Below are 15885 nucleotides of genomic sequence, written 5' to 3'. Positions count from 1 at the left end.
CTGCGGTTCTCGGTATCTGCAGACACCACCACAACCGCACAAACATGGTGTAAACTCTGGCACGTTCAGGGAAGGACAAAACACATGCACTGACAAATGAAAGTGTGGGCAATGTGCATGAACATCTAAGTATGTGGCTCTAAAATGAGTTGATTGCTGTGTGGGAGGAGGGAGGAAACCTTTCCATGAGGCTGATTAGGTTGTTTAATTAGTTTTTATTCATTACAGTAAAACCCACAACAATTACGGTACATTTAAATTCATTGTCACCAAACAAAAACAAGCTCACACATAAAAAAGGCCTCTTAAAAACAACATTAAAAACTGAGTATGTGCAAAATCATTATCACTGGAGTGTCCCCAGTCAATCTTTTTTTATTTTTTCCCTCTGGGCAATTCATGTGTCTCCTCTGTCCTTCCTGCCTGCTCTATCACTCTGCTCAGTTGCAGGTGAACCTTCTGCAGCTCTGTTGCTATGGCAACCAGGGCCTTTTGCATTGTGGCCATGTCCATCGGTGAAGTCACTTCCTGCTCAATCAGGCCAGATGTGAACGGCTTCATCCCCAGGCCAAATGCTGCCCCTAAACCTCCAGGTCTCGGTGTTGGTTTGTGCCCCATCGGCTCTGCTCTGTGGCCTCTGCCTTCCTCCAGCCGCTTCAGACGGGCATTCCCCTCATGGCCGCTGTGCAGAAGCTGGTGCAAGGTCGCATTTAACCTCCTCTCCCTCTCTGCCTCCTCCTCCCGGATCTCCAGCAAGCCTTGTTGAAGCCTGACGCTCGTTTGCTCGGCTGGCGCCCTGCACGCTGTCTCCAGGCTGGGTAGACACTGCTGGCATGTCCCCCTAGCAAGCTTGTCCAGCTGGGACCTGAAAGAGACCATTCCTCCACAGCATTGCTCCAGAGACTCCATCAGCATGTTCTGCCTCATGTGGGAGTCCTCCAGAGCGATGAAAAGCTTGTCCCAGCGGGAGAAATCTGCAGCCTGGCATGGCGTTGTTGGAGTTTCCTCTGTAGACAATAACCACAGGGATGTATCAGTTACATACAGTCCCATAGGTAGCTGAAAATGTACTAACATTAACAATAATATCAGGTCACAGGTCATTTTAACTTTAGCTGTTATGCATGTTTAAACGTAGCAGGGAAAACAGGGTTTAAATGCTACTGAATGGGATGAGTAACAAAAAGTTTTGAAATTAAAATTAAAACACTATACGTGGAACCACTGCATTGTACATGTAAACAGTAGGTTGTTGCTAATTTTAATGTGTTTATCTATGTTTATACTGTATGTTAAGTCGGTAACACTTGATAATACAGCCTGGGATATACTGCAAAATCACTGTATGAATCAGGTACTAATAAAATACTCAGCAGTTCTTACAGGGACTGCTAACTTTATGTTACTCATTCCATTTTGCAGTATTTAAAACCTGTTTTTCGTTTGAATATGCCTTACAGCTAAAGCTAAAATGACCTCTGACCTGACATAATATTTACTCTATTGTGATCAGAGAGAGCAGAGATAGTTTTTCCAGTAGAGGTTTTTACATAAATAACGTACAATGCAAGTCCTGTCTATGATGGCTTAAGATGGTATCATCTGCATAAAAATGTACATTATAATGTTGACTGGCAGAGATGTTTTTTATGTATATAGTGAATACAAGGGGACCCAGAATAGACCCCTGCGGGACACCTTTACTTATCTTCCAAAACTAATAAATCAAAGCGTGTTGATGAATTCTTAAACAAAACACATAAGATTTATTTTATTGGCTTAATGAAATCAGGCATGGCAGCTGAGGATAAATTCTTCACAATGAGCCATCTGTTCAAACAACAAAAGAGACAAAAGAACAACAAAACTCACCCTCCTGCTGGTCCTGAGAGATCTCGTTGTCATAGTGGTCTGCGTAGTTTCCTTCATACTCAATCTCATTCACACACAAGGATGCACCCACAAAGACGAGCACACACAGCACACGCCAGATCCTGAACACATGCATGATGAAGCTCCGACTGACTGTGTTGCTTTTAAAAATGTCACGAAAGTATCTGTATCAGATGTGTTTGTCTGCTCCCCCTTCACTGTATGTAAAGCTCTTTAAACTGAGCCAACTGTTGCGGGTGCTGACTTATAAACTCAGCACAAGGGAAGAAGGAGGGAAGTCAAGGAGGGTGGGACAGAAGTGGGGGTGGTGTGGGGGGTTGGGTGAGTCATGCTTCGGTGGAGGTAATATGTCAAAAGTCAAACTTAGTGGGAAATAGGGGCATTATGAGGAAAGAAAGGGAGAGTCACAGTACCGCAGGACACGGAAATCTGAAAAGAAATGGATGGAGGGAGAAGAAAACTGTTTAAATGAATATGTTTCATTTGCTTATAGAACTTTCTTTGAAGCAAGAACATGCAACATATGGAAGTAGAGATAGCCTTACTTGGTTTGATATGGCCAGTAGCTTATGGTGGCTAATGTTAGCTAAAGGTAGCAAACTTTAGATAGTTGCTCTTAAATTTTAATATTTTGTTCATATATTTGAGTTTTAAATTCTGTCAGGGTTCAGCTTTATAGTTATTATACAAAAGAGGGATTGTACACTAAAATGTGGTTGTAGCTCCTAGAAATTGTATAAAGAAGACAAAGAAATCAAATTAGAAGAAAATAAAAAATTGTATTAAAATGAATACAGCAAGGAAAAAAAATACTAATAATAGTAGTAGGCCGCACACTTAAGGAAAAACTATATTATATCTACATAGAAAAGATATACAGTTATGTATAAACCTATATAGAAACACACAATATGTAGACTACAATATAAATTGAGTTACTCTTCTTTAAAGGTCCCATGTTGTAAAAAGTGAGATTTTCATGTCTTTTTTATTATAAGTGCTATATAAATTCTGTGAAAGTATCAAAATGCTCAATCCATGGAGAAATACACAGCCCGTATTCAGAAACTGTCTTTGAGACAAGCTGTCAGGATTTCTGTAATTTTGTGATGTCACAAATATACAGTATTTAGACCATTTCACAGTTTTAAACGTAAATATTCTAAATGTGTCCCATTTTATTTCCGGTTGCAGTGTATGTGAATGACATCAGCTGACAGGAAGTACACATGGACCCAAGCTGTTGCCTAGCAACGCGATTCCGTAGAAATTCCGTTGAAATTCGCTAAAACGTAGTGTTTCAGACAGAGGGTAAATACAGGCATATTCAGGCAGACAGTATGAGGAAAATAAAGTTTATTTTTTTAACATTACAGCATGTAAACATGTTCCAGTAGAAACATAAAATAGTATGAACTTTAAAATGAGCATGATATGGGACCTTTAAAATTTGCTTTTTCGTAACAAATGACCAACATCTACTGATCCCTCCAAATAGGTCCTTTTTTGTCATTGCAAGGAGCATACCATTGTTGTGAGCTTCATTGGCCTCTACAGCCATTGTTTACATTTTCACAGGACATTTCAATCCACACTCTCTCTCGGTCTGTCTGCCTTTTTATGATGAGTCAGAGTCACTCCCTGCTCTGTGCATCATCACCAAATCCCATAACCAAAATAAATTGCAACATTGCTGAGTCTGGATTTTATTTTAAGCTTTCAATGAGTATGCTTTTACCACTTGAAATTAAATGTTGTTGCTAAGCAACACTGCAAAATTTGCTTTCTGGCTGTAATTGTATTTTGTTGCTTTGTTTATAACTTGTCAATTAAACATTCCACCAAATGACCTTATTCTTATAGACAGAGGGCTCTGGTCAACAGTTGTTGGGGTTAAGCTGCAGACGTAGGACATGTCAAGGTCAGAGGAAAAGCCCTGACCTTTCTACTCTCTGCAGACCTCCAGACTGAGCTCCCCCTGCAGATGTCAGCATGTTTGCCAACAACTATGTATGATTTTCTCTGTTTGGCAGGTAGTAATTGGAGCAGAGGGACTACTTAGGGTGGAAGCTGGCAGGTTTATCTCAGGAAAAGAGAGAATCTGCAGCGGAAGAGATATACAGAAAGAGAGACAGGATAGTTGGAAAGTAAAGGTAGAGAGGGACAGGGGAAAATTGTGTACTTTTTCCTTTCCTCATTGCAGTAAAAATACCTCACTGTGGGAATGAGTGTGTGCATTTTCCCAGGCCACTTCCATAAAATACAATAATTAGGATCCCCTCAGGAAAGCGATAAATTTATATGATAGAATTTGCAGGTGTGATATAAAATTCAGTGTCACAAACCGTTGGTGTTGTCACCTTGTTCTCGTTGGTGCCCATCTGAGGCATTTCCACTTATTTTTTCCTCTCTATAGGTCATCTTTCTATTTAGGTCATATATGACTCCATAAAAGTGGAGCTACATTTATCAGCAGCCACCAGACGCTATTTACCACCCACACCTGCACACCAGCTGGCATTGAAGAGGAGGAGGAGTGATGATTGATGAACGACTGACGAAAACATAGCAGAGAGAGGAAGAAGACAGAGGGATGGATGATGAAAGTTGGATTTGATGAGAGTATTCCTCGTGTATTAGCGCTAATTATATACAGACCAGAGAGAATTAGACGAGAACAGATCCCGTCGTCTGGTTTGCGAAACCAGGGATGCGAGGGGAAACTGGGACAGTGGGTGTTGTCAGCAGAACTTCATTGGCTAAAAACAGCCGATGTAAAACAGCAACAGGACTGTACTGACGAATAAACCGCATACTAAGACTAACACAGCAAAGTCAGCCAAAACAGGCCTGTTTTATGAGAACAGGGTGTATCCCTTTTCATCCCCAATATGTAGGAAGGGGAGGGGAGGGAACCATAGAGATATGATTGAAATACAATATACTGCAAAACAATAGAGCCATTGTAAGAATATTGCCAACTTATACTAGTGTCTAATTATGTTAAAAGACAGTATTAGTTGAAGATTATGTTCTAGCTTATTGCTTTACTAGAAACAGTGCAGTAAGAGACAGTTATTCAAAAAAATAGATATCTGAGCTAAGAAAAGCCTTTGATACTGTGAACCTGCTGGTTTAATAATTATCTCTCGGGTAGGACTGAATTTGTCAAAGTCAATGGGCACAGTTCAAACAGGCTTACTGTACTAAATGGAGTACCTCAAGACCTGCGCTTTTATTTTTTATTTTTACATAAATAATCTAGGTGTTAACGCACATGGAATTAATACTCATTATTATGCAGATGATACAGTTTTGTATACCTGGGGATCTTCTCGCCCAGATGCACTTTGTAAAATACAGTCTGTCTTTAATATTTAGCAGTCATTCAACTCAAACGTGTGCTGAATGCAGATACATCTGATGTTGTTTTCTAATACTAGAAGGAAGCCTATAGACATTGTGGTCATTGTTACAGTTCAAGACAACAGATGTTCTTCTACAAATATCAAGGTATTTGATTTGATGAATGTATTTCATTCATCACATTTTACTGGCTGATTTGTTCACCCGTGTCTCCACATATTGGACTCTGGACATCGTAGTTGATTGCGATTTGTAACCAAATTAAATCCCTTCACACATCATAGTGATTTCTATTCCAGAGTTAGCTGTCCATCTCTGTCCATGAATTGTTTGTATTTAGAGTATTTTTTCTTATTTATAAGGCCATTCTGAGCTAATTACATCATATCTCTGCAGATTCCCTTCGCAATCAATGTCTCAGATCACAAGAAATATAGTACATCTGCTGTGTGTCCTTAATGTTTGGATAGAAATTGGAAAGAAAGCCTTCATATTTTCTGCTCCAGCCACTTTGAATAGTCTGCAGAAGGAATTGAAATTGATTAACCCGACATTTCTGGCAGAATTCAAAATGAGTGTAGCGCAAACTCTATGGTAAGGGACTTCAATTGTCTGGTCTTTATAGCCTTATTTCAGTATTATTATCTGTTTTCTAGTTTTGTTTTATCTGTTGACTGGTTTTGTATTGTTTTGCCTACATTTTTTGGCCAGGTCTCTCTTTACCTAGTTAAATATAAGTTGAATAAAAAATAAAACAACATACTGTACCTATCCATAGAAATGTTATCCGTCTGTGCCCCTCAGGTAGAGGAAAGGACCGAGCCAAATATAATTACAAACCCCAATTCCCTTTATTTGCTTTCATAACTCACTCATGTCAACCAGACCTGCAAAACATTTCCTTCCTGTATCACACATGAGCATAAAATCTGAAGAAGACCAGACAGAGAGAGAGAACTACTGTCTCTACTGACGGACAGAGTGCATGCCGGAAATGATAAAAATAATTAGGAAACATAGCAAGGACTTGCTGTATCAGTGTGGCGGAAACACACTCATGAACAGCTAGGGACAGATTGAGGAGAATCTATTCTTGTCTGGCTGAGTCAGAGGGAAGTTACAGGAACGAAACACTATTTAATCTGTCTGTGGCTGTGCCTCCTGTGAGGCCCCTCTAAAATGCAGAGCTGATATAGTGGTGCAATAGAAGTGTTTATGGGTGTTATTGAACCACGGGCCTCCTGACTGCACTCAGATCAATATCACATAACCTGCGCTTGATCGATCTAATCTGTTTGTACAGACTCAGACAGGAAAGAAGTGGGAGCAAAATACAGGAGACACACACACACACCTTTCCGTAAGTGATTTTGTAGTAGTATTTCAGTGTGTGTGCATGTGTTGAGGTTGTGGTGAATGTCATACACCACCTGACCTACTTATCCTGTTAATACAATTAATAATAATAATGGAATCAGTGAAGCAAGCCAAGCTTCACAGTGTGTCAGCAGGGTTTTAAATGTTATTATTACACGGCTTTGTTGAATACTCGATTCGGATTGGTCAATCACGGCGTGCTACGGTCTGTTATTTCTTTATAGCAGACCGTTGCTATGGGCGCAGTTGTGACGTCGGACTCTGGGATAATGTACAGCTAGCGTGTCATTGTTGTGAAATAAACCCCTTCAGGGCGATGAGACGTCTGGGTTTATTTCACAACAATGACCGGCTCGCTGTACATTATCCCTTACCTATAGACTAGACCTGGAAAGCCTTATCAAGACCTCATCCTGGAAATTATCGTGTGTGTGTGTAAATGATATGAGAAAATACATCGGTGAACGGCGAGCAGCAGATTTTAACGAGAAAATAACAGGGACACCTCAACTGGAGAACAAAGATCCACACTTGATTCAGATAGACATGACATCACTGTTTGCATATTTATTTCCACATCTTGACATGAATCACACTGACATCAGCTCAATGTACAACATGTGACTGAAATATGACTACATGGATGCGCAGTTTAAAACTGGCAGCCACTAGAATTGTGAATACTGTTGCTATCCATACACACACATCTTTACGTACTGGGACAAAAGCCTAGATCATAGAACTGGGTGATTACATCAGTAGGGTCAAGGCTATATTAATGTGTGTGTTTCCATCAAGGGTCCCCAGAGTGGACCCACACCACAGTAGAGCACCGCTGCCCTCACGAAGAAAATTAACAACATCTGGCCTTGGAAACTTATACCCATTTCACCTTAATGGGGTAAAAGGGTAAAAGTGAGTATGTGATTTGACTGTGCAGCAGGGAAACACCCAAGGAAACATATTTTATACCATGCTGCAGCATAAAGGTCCTGTTCAGCTTGGTGTTTTGGCACCTCGCTGGACTCCCAAACACATGTAACTAACATGTTTCATATGGAAAATGACCTCAACTTGCAGTAACAAGAGTCAAGAGGTGGCAGAGTCACATACAGTACACACCACTCTTTAAAGGTGTAACAGGTCTGGGGAAGCTGTAAACACAAGTGACCCACACGTGAATTGCTGTTTTCACACCAACAATTTGACAAACATACACTTGGCACCAAACTTCACCAGTTCTCTCATTTATCTAAACGTAAAAATGAAGATTTAGTTTCACAGACCGAAAACAACTTTTCACAATGACGCACTGCAAATATGACAGTCTGTCAGGAAATATTACATCCATTTCCACAAGAGGGGACAACAAGTCATCATTTCCATACAACATGAATAATATATGAGTATGGTTAAAGGCTAAAATGATTGTGGCACTATATCGCGCTTAGAAAAATAAGCACTTTTACAACCACTTCACATCTTCCCTATGGGATTAATTAATCATATTATAATGACTGTTCTTTTATAATGCAGTCTGACGTATCGGATCCACCGGTCTAAATCAGCTGAAGCCCCGATCAAAGTTAGCTGACATGGCTTTGGCCGGGTGTAACATCCCCCGCTAGACATTAATTTCTACTGAACCATGTCCTGACTGGCTGTTGATGACTCCTGGACATCTTCTCCATTAATGATGGGCACCTCGCTTGTGGTTTCATTAGTTGTTTGGGGCTCAGCAGCCATGCCATTGGTTGTCAGAGTCTCAACAGCCAGGTCATCGGTTGTTATGGTGTCACTAGCTACGGCGTTTGCTGTCTCGATTGAGGTTCCACTGAGTTCAGAAGGTGGAGAAGCTGTTGTCAAACTACCTGCACCATTGGTTATTGCAGCAGTTGCTCCGTTGGTTCGTGTAGAGTCACGATCAAGTACTTGACTGACCACTGAACAGTGGCTGGTTGCTTGGCCATCAGAGAAGAAGGTGTTGTTGTTATTATTGTTGTTATTTGGCTGTGTGGATACAGAGGAATCTGCTGTTCTTTCCGTTCTGGGCGGTGGATTTCTAGTCCAAGAATCCTGGTCGAAGTCTGGAATTTGGTGGACGATTATGGGAATCGGAGTGACGTGATTTAACCCGACGGGCTCATTGGCTACGTCGTTGCTTGTGGGCAGCTGATTGACTTCACTACTAATTGCTGACTGCCAGTTATTGGAGCAGAGGACTGCTGGAATGCTGCAAGGAGAAACAAAATCATAACCAAGTCATTAATGAGAAAAAAATAGTTTGCTTTAAAATGTATTCTCAATAGTCTTGTGTTCTTTATGAGACCAGATGTCCAGAGATCGTTGGCCAACTGGGTTATAAAATGGATTGGATCCCATGTTGTACATACAGACATTTTAGAATGGCATTTAGCGTTTTAAACTATTTTCCTTTTTTTTCCTGAGCAAACAAATAAAAAAAGTCTGTGACCTTAATGACAGCTCATTGAAAGTGCATTTTGTCAGTATCTTGTGAAAACCTAGCCTGACCCGCCAGATGTTTGCTACACAGAATAATCTGAGAAGCCGTCATTAGAAACTGTTTGGAAAAGGGCAGGCACTTTCAAAAAAAATACTTAGCAGGTGATTGGATGAATTATCTGTCAATCAAACTCTTACCTATGCCAGTCGCAGGGAGTTCGAAAACATCTTTTCCATCGAGGAAATCCTTCAGTGCCGTTCTCTGATCTTCTTTCAGTGAAGAAATACTCTACAGTTCTGATATAACTGATGCTATTGCAGCATCTGCGCTAACCTCTTCAGGAGCCGCAACCGTTGTTTTGAATGAACAGTCGCTTCTCTGTGTCGCCTCACACACACCTAAGCCATGCCCGTAGCTGCCAGTAGCTCCTCACAGGACAATCCCTGCCATTCCCTGCAAATCTGTCGTTTGTCTTCATGTCATTCCAAACATTCCAAATGTGTCCGAGTTTATTTCCTGTTGCAATGTATGTGAATGACATCAGCTGACAGGAAGTAACGTCCGTTGAAACGGTCTATACAGCCCTGGCTGCTGCTCGCAGTCTCCCTCTCTGTCTGCTGTGCTGCAGTTCCCTCATTTTCTCCACACAGGCACCAGTTTGGTTTGGTTTAGCATGTTGCTTTAGTTTATCTTTATGGTTTGTCTTGCACCTTTACAACACCCACACATACACATTTTCCACTCATGCACCCACACATACACTACTGACAAAAGTTTCTGTTTAACTTTTAACATAACAAAATAGGGGCTCATCCTTTAAGGTCAGTTTGTTAAAAAATGTTGGTTTGGTGCCACAGGCAGCAGCAGATGTTGATTGTGCAGCTGATAAGTGAGTTGGTCCAGCTGTGTGCTGGTTTGGCTGTGCGCTTTGTTACCAGAGCTGCTTCGGTCTTTGGGACTTATATCATTTTAATTCTATAAAGATTTAGTCTGTCTAGTACAGTAGGTGTTGTAAACCAGACATACAGACCTGGCCAGCTGCTTCTGAAGCTCCTGACCATGTTGGTTGCACTGGTCAAAGTAACAGGCCTGAGCTTCCACAAAGTCCATAAGGCTCCGCATGTGGTTGGTCTGAAAAAACAACAACAAAAACCTTACAAGGCACATAAAACACAAGACCGATGGAATAAAGAGTTTGTATTTTTTTTTTAAATAGAGAGAAAACTAAGGTAAAATGTATTAACAGTAAACAATATAGAGTTTCGCTCAGCGTTGAGTATTGAGTAGTAGTATACAAAGAAAGAAAACCTACTGATACAAAAAATATACACTCCTACCAAGCTAGAGAGATTTTATTTTCTCTCTTTCTGTTTGTGTTTGTGTGCACATACGTGAGTGTTGTCGATTCCTTCCACAACTCGTCTTGTAATTTGTGACTGGCGATCGAACAGACTCTGAAAGATCCTCTGCGCCATCTCTGCCTACACACACACACACACACATACACACACACAAAATCATCTTTTACGGTATTTGGTCTTTCTCATTATGCCAGCTTTATAGCAAAAAACAAATCCCAGAAGGGCTTAAGTCTAAATGAGCTAAACAATATAAAGACAACTATTACTGCAACTAATGGGAGCATTCTCAATTCCATACATTTATATAACTGCTGGCAGTGTTAAAATAGTCTCCCTCTTTTACAGCATGGGCAATATTTATATCAGATTCGGTGTGCATGCAACGAGAAGCATGAACTTACCTGAGAGATTTCCTGAGCCCACATCTGATTGGATGAGAGAGACAGAGGAGGACAAGTGACTTACTCAATGATCAAACAGCAAGTTCAGCTGTGCCTGTCAATGTTTCATGTCCCTTTAGCATCACTGACCTTTAGCCATTTAACACGCAGGAAGCTGAACATGTAAGAGACGTGAGACAAGTAGTCCTCTTCCAGCGGGTTTGCATTCAAGTTCTGACAAAGAGAAAGCAGGAAGGTGGAATGAGACAATATTATTTGTACTGTATGATAGATTTTATTGGATTGATCCAGGTATGATACATTTATTGAAGAAAACTGATATTTATTTAAAAGTTTTGTTTCTATATAAGTGACGGTCAAGACATTGTAACTCACTCTGCCCTCTCGGTCGGCTTCGTGGGCTTTTCTCACTCTGGTTTTAGCTATGTCTAAGTCCAAACGTTTATTCACCAACATCTTGCGCTCATCCTATGAACACATTTAAAAAAAAAAAACATGTTAAGTATACAAACAATTTATAAACTGAGCATGAACAAAAAAGAAAATGGAAGATATTAAAGATTATAAAAGCAATTACTGACAATGTGACATCCAAAACATACAATTAAGCACCACGGTGATGAGTGTGTGTATGTTTTTTGTGTGTATTACCTGCATGACTCTGTATTCCCCCTCAGTGAAACTCCTCAGCGGGGTGAGGAAGTGGATGTTAGTGCTTTGGACAAACTTCCTCTCTGCCTCGCCAAGCTGCTTCTGAGCCTCTCCACACCTGAGTAAAGCAGTTCCTGAGCGCAAAAAACACACTGCCGTTTAAAAAGAATACGCACTGACAAATATTTACTGATGTGATGTGAACTATATTATAAAGATCAACATTATCCACATAAATGTATGCTCACCATAGGGTGTGTTGGACCCCATCTCCAGCCCAGCCTGGGTCATTTCGTCTCCCAGTACCTCATGTGCACGAGGCCGAGTGGGGACGCTCCAATCCAGATGCCCGTACAGCCGGTCCTCCAACCGTGCTCCTGTACATCAGGGATCAGAGAGCAGTGGTAGTCAGCGCTAGGTTCAGTTAGTCATTTACTAAGCGATAGTTATACACACATACAAACATGCAATTGTCTTATGTATGCTTACAAATCAAGAGAGGAACAATTTGTAATCTGTAGCGGAAACGAGAGTCCAAACTGACACAGTTGTTAATGACCCGCGGCCCCTACCAGCCGGTTTAAGAGTAGTGAGGAGTCAGCAGTCAATGACGGTTTAAAACAGTTCAAAAATATTTTGTTCAAAAAGTGTGAATTACCGCAACCACAAGAGGTCCTTGAGTATACAGTCATAAATGAGCACCAAAAAATATTAAGCTGATGGGTCCAGCAGTATGCAAGAATAGCCGTGGACAGACAGACAGACCCAGTGATGCACAAACACGGCAAAATACATAATCTCCTGGTGGCGTTAATAATAATATGAAACAAAACAGTAGGCAGCTGCCTGCAAACTGCTGGTTTGATGATTCTTCAGAAAGACTTAAAGCCCTCGGCCTATAGATGATCTGCAAATACGTCCTTGATGCTGAATAAACACATGAGATTGTTGTTTTGTGGCAGCTGAACGGTCCCCTTATTTGATAGATTACAGACCACATCCACTCATAATTCCATTAGCTGATGTATTTGGAGGCAAAAGAATAACCATCCCTATTCATCCGAACAGGCCAATTACTGTCAAAGGAAACAGAAGAGCACACAGGAGATGTATCTATTGTAGGAGGGCAAACAGAGCTGAAATAATGGCTCCCAGAGGTAAAGAGCCATAGTCATCATTCAGTTTCTTTATGTAGACCATAATGGTGAGGGCCCACTTGTAGGAGATAGCACATGCGGTTGTGGTTTGGTGCAATCATGAACATGATGTGCTTATCAGGACAAAATGGTTCTACGTGTAGGTTTGCAGTACAACATACTATATTTAGATTTTAAGTAGTTAATATGAATGGAGTAGAAGCGTTGCTGGGTCTTTGTGGTAATCACATACAGGTGCTCTTTGGATCCTTCAGGTGTACTGTGCTTATTCAGTCTCGTAAAGGGCTCATTGCATGGGTAGAATATGGTCTCAAAAAGTACAAAATGCAAGTCTCCTTCAAAAAATAATCCAAGGCAAAAAAAATATTTATTTTACAAGGCAATAATAATTTAAAATGACCAACGCGTTTTGACTGATATTGGTCTGAGTTTAGAGTCCCTGTATACCAGGCAGTTACAGCGGATAGCCAGCTACATCTCACATGATGACTCTCATCCTCTGCCTGGTGAGTTCCAGCTTCTCCCATCTGGTCGGAGGTTTAAGGTCCCAAGGTGTAGAACAAAGCGCTACAGGAACAGCTTTGTTCCAGCATTTAACTAAGTCCTAGCAGTTTTTGGTAACAGGCTTACAGGTACAAATAAAGTCACCTGAACCTGAACCTGTCTTCATCAGAGTCATTGTCCTGTTCATATGGATACTCATTGAAATCACAGCATCCACCAACACCTTTAATTACTATATACATAAATACTGGTAGATAATTTATCAGTTTGATTTATATCTAATCTAAAACAGGCTTTTCTGCCAATATATCAGGGATGTAAGGTAGGCCTACAGTATGTATTGCATATTTGATAGATAGATAGTAACTTTATTGATCCCAAGGGAAATTCAAGTTTCCAGCATCATAGTTCAAAACATGTTAGTAAAAAGGCAGTAAAAAAGTTAGTAGTGCAAAGTACAAAACAAATATACCAGATATAAAAATACAAGGAGATGAAGAAAACTGTTAAAACTGAATATAGTGCAGGGTAACAGCTGTGATACACGACTATTAAAAAACTGAATATAGTGCAGAGGAGACTGTTAAAAATGATTATAGTGCATTATAATCTGTCCTACAGACCGTCCTCCTTCGTCCCCCTCCCTCCCTAGAGAGGTGTTGCTAGAGGTCAGTGCACTGAATTTGTTAATTAAGACATCCATTAACGTTAATTCTGAGAAACAAAAGGAATTGTATGTGTAATTCAAGATATATACAGACTTCCAGGACCTGCAGATCATTTAAAATAGCTAATTAATAGCAATAAATAATCAATTTACAGTCTCTCACCGGCATTGGGTTGCAGTAACACCTCAGTCTGGGAGATTATCTGGTCTGTCCAGGTCTTGGTGGCGTCTACCCGGACCAAGAGCTCCTCCAACCCGGGCTCCAAGTCTGTCTTCTCCGCCTGGCCAAGACTCTCCTCCGTGTACTGGGACGGACGGAATAACAGAATAATACACTAATTAGGGTGACATTAACATCTCAGAACGGTTTAATAACAATTCACAGCAACCATAAGCAGTTTCTTTAACCTAAATTATTAGTTTAGCTAACGTTAATGTCGACTTTTTTGTGTTTTTACCTGAACAGCCCGGTTGATGAACTGACCAGCATCCACAGCCAACCGCGTTAAATCCATGGCAACGGTCACCCAAGGTCGCGCGCCGTCCTCGGTGGTCCGACAGAGACGTTACTAACGGTCCAACAGCGACCGTTAGTTAGCTATTCGAAATCCAGTAGTGACCAACGGCTACAGCTAGCTGCCCTCGCCATGGCTTCAACCGTTAACCGCCACTCGTTAGCCAGATTACGGTTCCGTTAACAACAAACTGAAGAAAAGCACCTGCGTGTTGTTGTCAGTTTATCCTCCAGCCATAATGGAGTGCTTCCTCTGACATGTTTGTTGTTACTGGTTTACAACCTCGGTTTGGCCGTTAACGGCTGCTTTTCAGAACACCAACGGTTAGAGGAGTGGTCCTTATTGTCGTGTATTTAATGTGTAACGTTACCGGTTTAACTCGGGACTTTTAAATTGCTGCCTCAAATGCAAGCTTCTATTTAAAATACCTTAACGTTTCACAGCAAAATAAGCTGTTTAAAAGCGGAATGTGTGACTTTCATAGCTGTTTTGGGTGAAAGTAATGACTAAATCTGACAGGAGACAGCTGATATCTTTGATAGAAGACTAGTGCCTGAGACTTCCGGTTAGGACTTCAAAATAAAAGCATAATCTCAGTCAGTCAGTCAACTACTAAACATGCAGGAAAAACAATGAATTTAGCTGCAAAATGCAACTTGTTTTTCCCAGAAAGAAGCTCCAGCACACTTTTAAAAAGATGATCTTGGACTTTCATAGCTGTTTTGGGTGAAAATAATGACAATCTGTCAGGAGACAGCCGATATCTTTGATAGAAGAGCGCCTGAGACTTCCGGTTGGGACTTCAAAATAAAAGCATAATCTCTACTACTATAAATACAGGAAAAACAATGAATTTAGAAGCAAAATGCAACTTGTTTTCCCAGAAATAAGCTCCAGCACACTTGTAAAAAGATGATCTTGGATTTTTCATAGCTGTTTAGGGTGAAAATAATGACAAATCTGACAGGAGAACGCCGATATCTTTGATAGAAAAAGAAGAGTGCCTGAGACTTCCGGTTAGAACTTCAAAATAAAGGCATAATCTCTACACGCCTATGCTAGTCAGTCAACTACTATAAATACAGGAAAAACAATGAATTTAGCTGCAAAATGAAACTTGTTTTCCCAGAAAAGAAGCTCCAGCACACTTGTACAAAGATGATCTTGCCATAATGTAAATGGTCTAATCTCTACACGCCTATATGCCAGTCAGTCAACTACTAAACATACAGAAAAAAACAATGAATTTAGCTGCAAAATGCAACTTGTTTTCCCCAGAAAGAAGCTCCAGCACACTTGTACAAAGATGATCTTGCCATAATGTAAAAAGTCACTCAAAAAAGGCCCATATCCGGGGCTGGTTTGGAAAGCTCCTCTTCATTTGAAGCAAAAATATTTCTATCCAAAAGAAAGCCGAAACAGCAGCCAGACATTGACAAAAATGAGAAAAGCGATGATACAAAATACAGTGACCTTTTGAATGTCTGTACCCATGACTAGACGACAAAAATCTTGCTCACTTATTAAAG

General features: G+C 40.6%; 1 protein-coding gene across 2 annotated transcripts; it reads right to left on the bottom strand.

Moving 5' to 3' along the window:
- Positions 1-199: 199 nt before the first annotated feature.
- Positions 200-15178, bottom strand: LOC141782956 (endophilin-B1-like). Of its 2 annotated transcripts, XM_074659795.1 has the most exons (11): positions 14300-15178; positions 14005-14146; positions 11762-11890; positions 11514-11647; positions 11238-11330; positions 10992-11075; positions 10863-10886; positions 10492-10581; positions 10131-10231; positions 1873-1994; positions 200-1007 (listed from the first exon to the last, which is right to left on the bottom strand). In XM_074659795.1, exons 1-11 carry the CDS (start codon positions 14354-14356, stop codon positions 376-378), a joined length of 1608 nt encoding a protein of 535 aa, XP_074515896.1. In that variant the 5' UTR covers positions 14357-15178; the 3' UTR covers positions 200-375. The 2 variants fall into 2 exon arrangements, with proteins under 2 accessions (XP_074515896.1, XP_074515897.1); XM_074659796.1 differs by lacking the exons at positions 200-1007; positions 1873-1994 and adding an exon at positions 7180-8869 and having other exon boundaries at positions 14300-15117.
- Between the last annotated feature and the right edge of the window lie 707 nt (positions 15179-15885).

The sequence above is a fragment of the Sebastes fasciatus genome, chromosome 15 (assembly GCF_043250625.1).
Source record: "Sebastes fasciatus isolate fSebFas1 chromosome 15, fSebFas1.pri, whole genome shotgun sequence".
Lineage (NCBI taxonomy): Eukaryota > Metazoa > Chordata > Actinopteri > Perciformes > Sebastidae > Sebastes > Sebastes fasciatus.
Note: the sequence above shows the minus strand (reverse complement) of the source record. Positions and strands in the feature narration are given on the sequence as shown.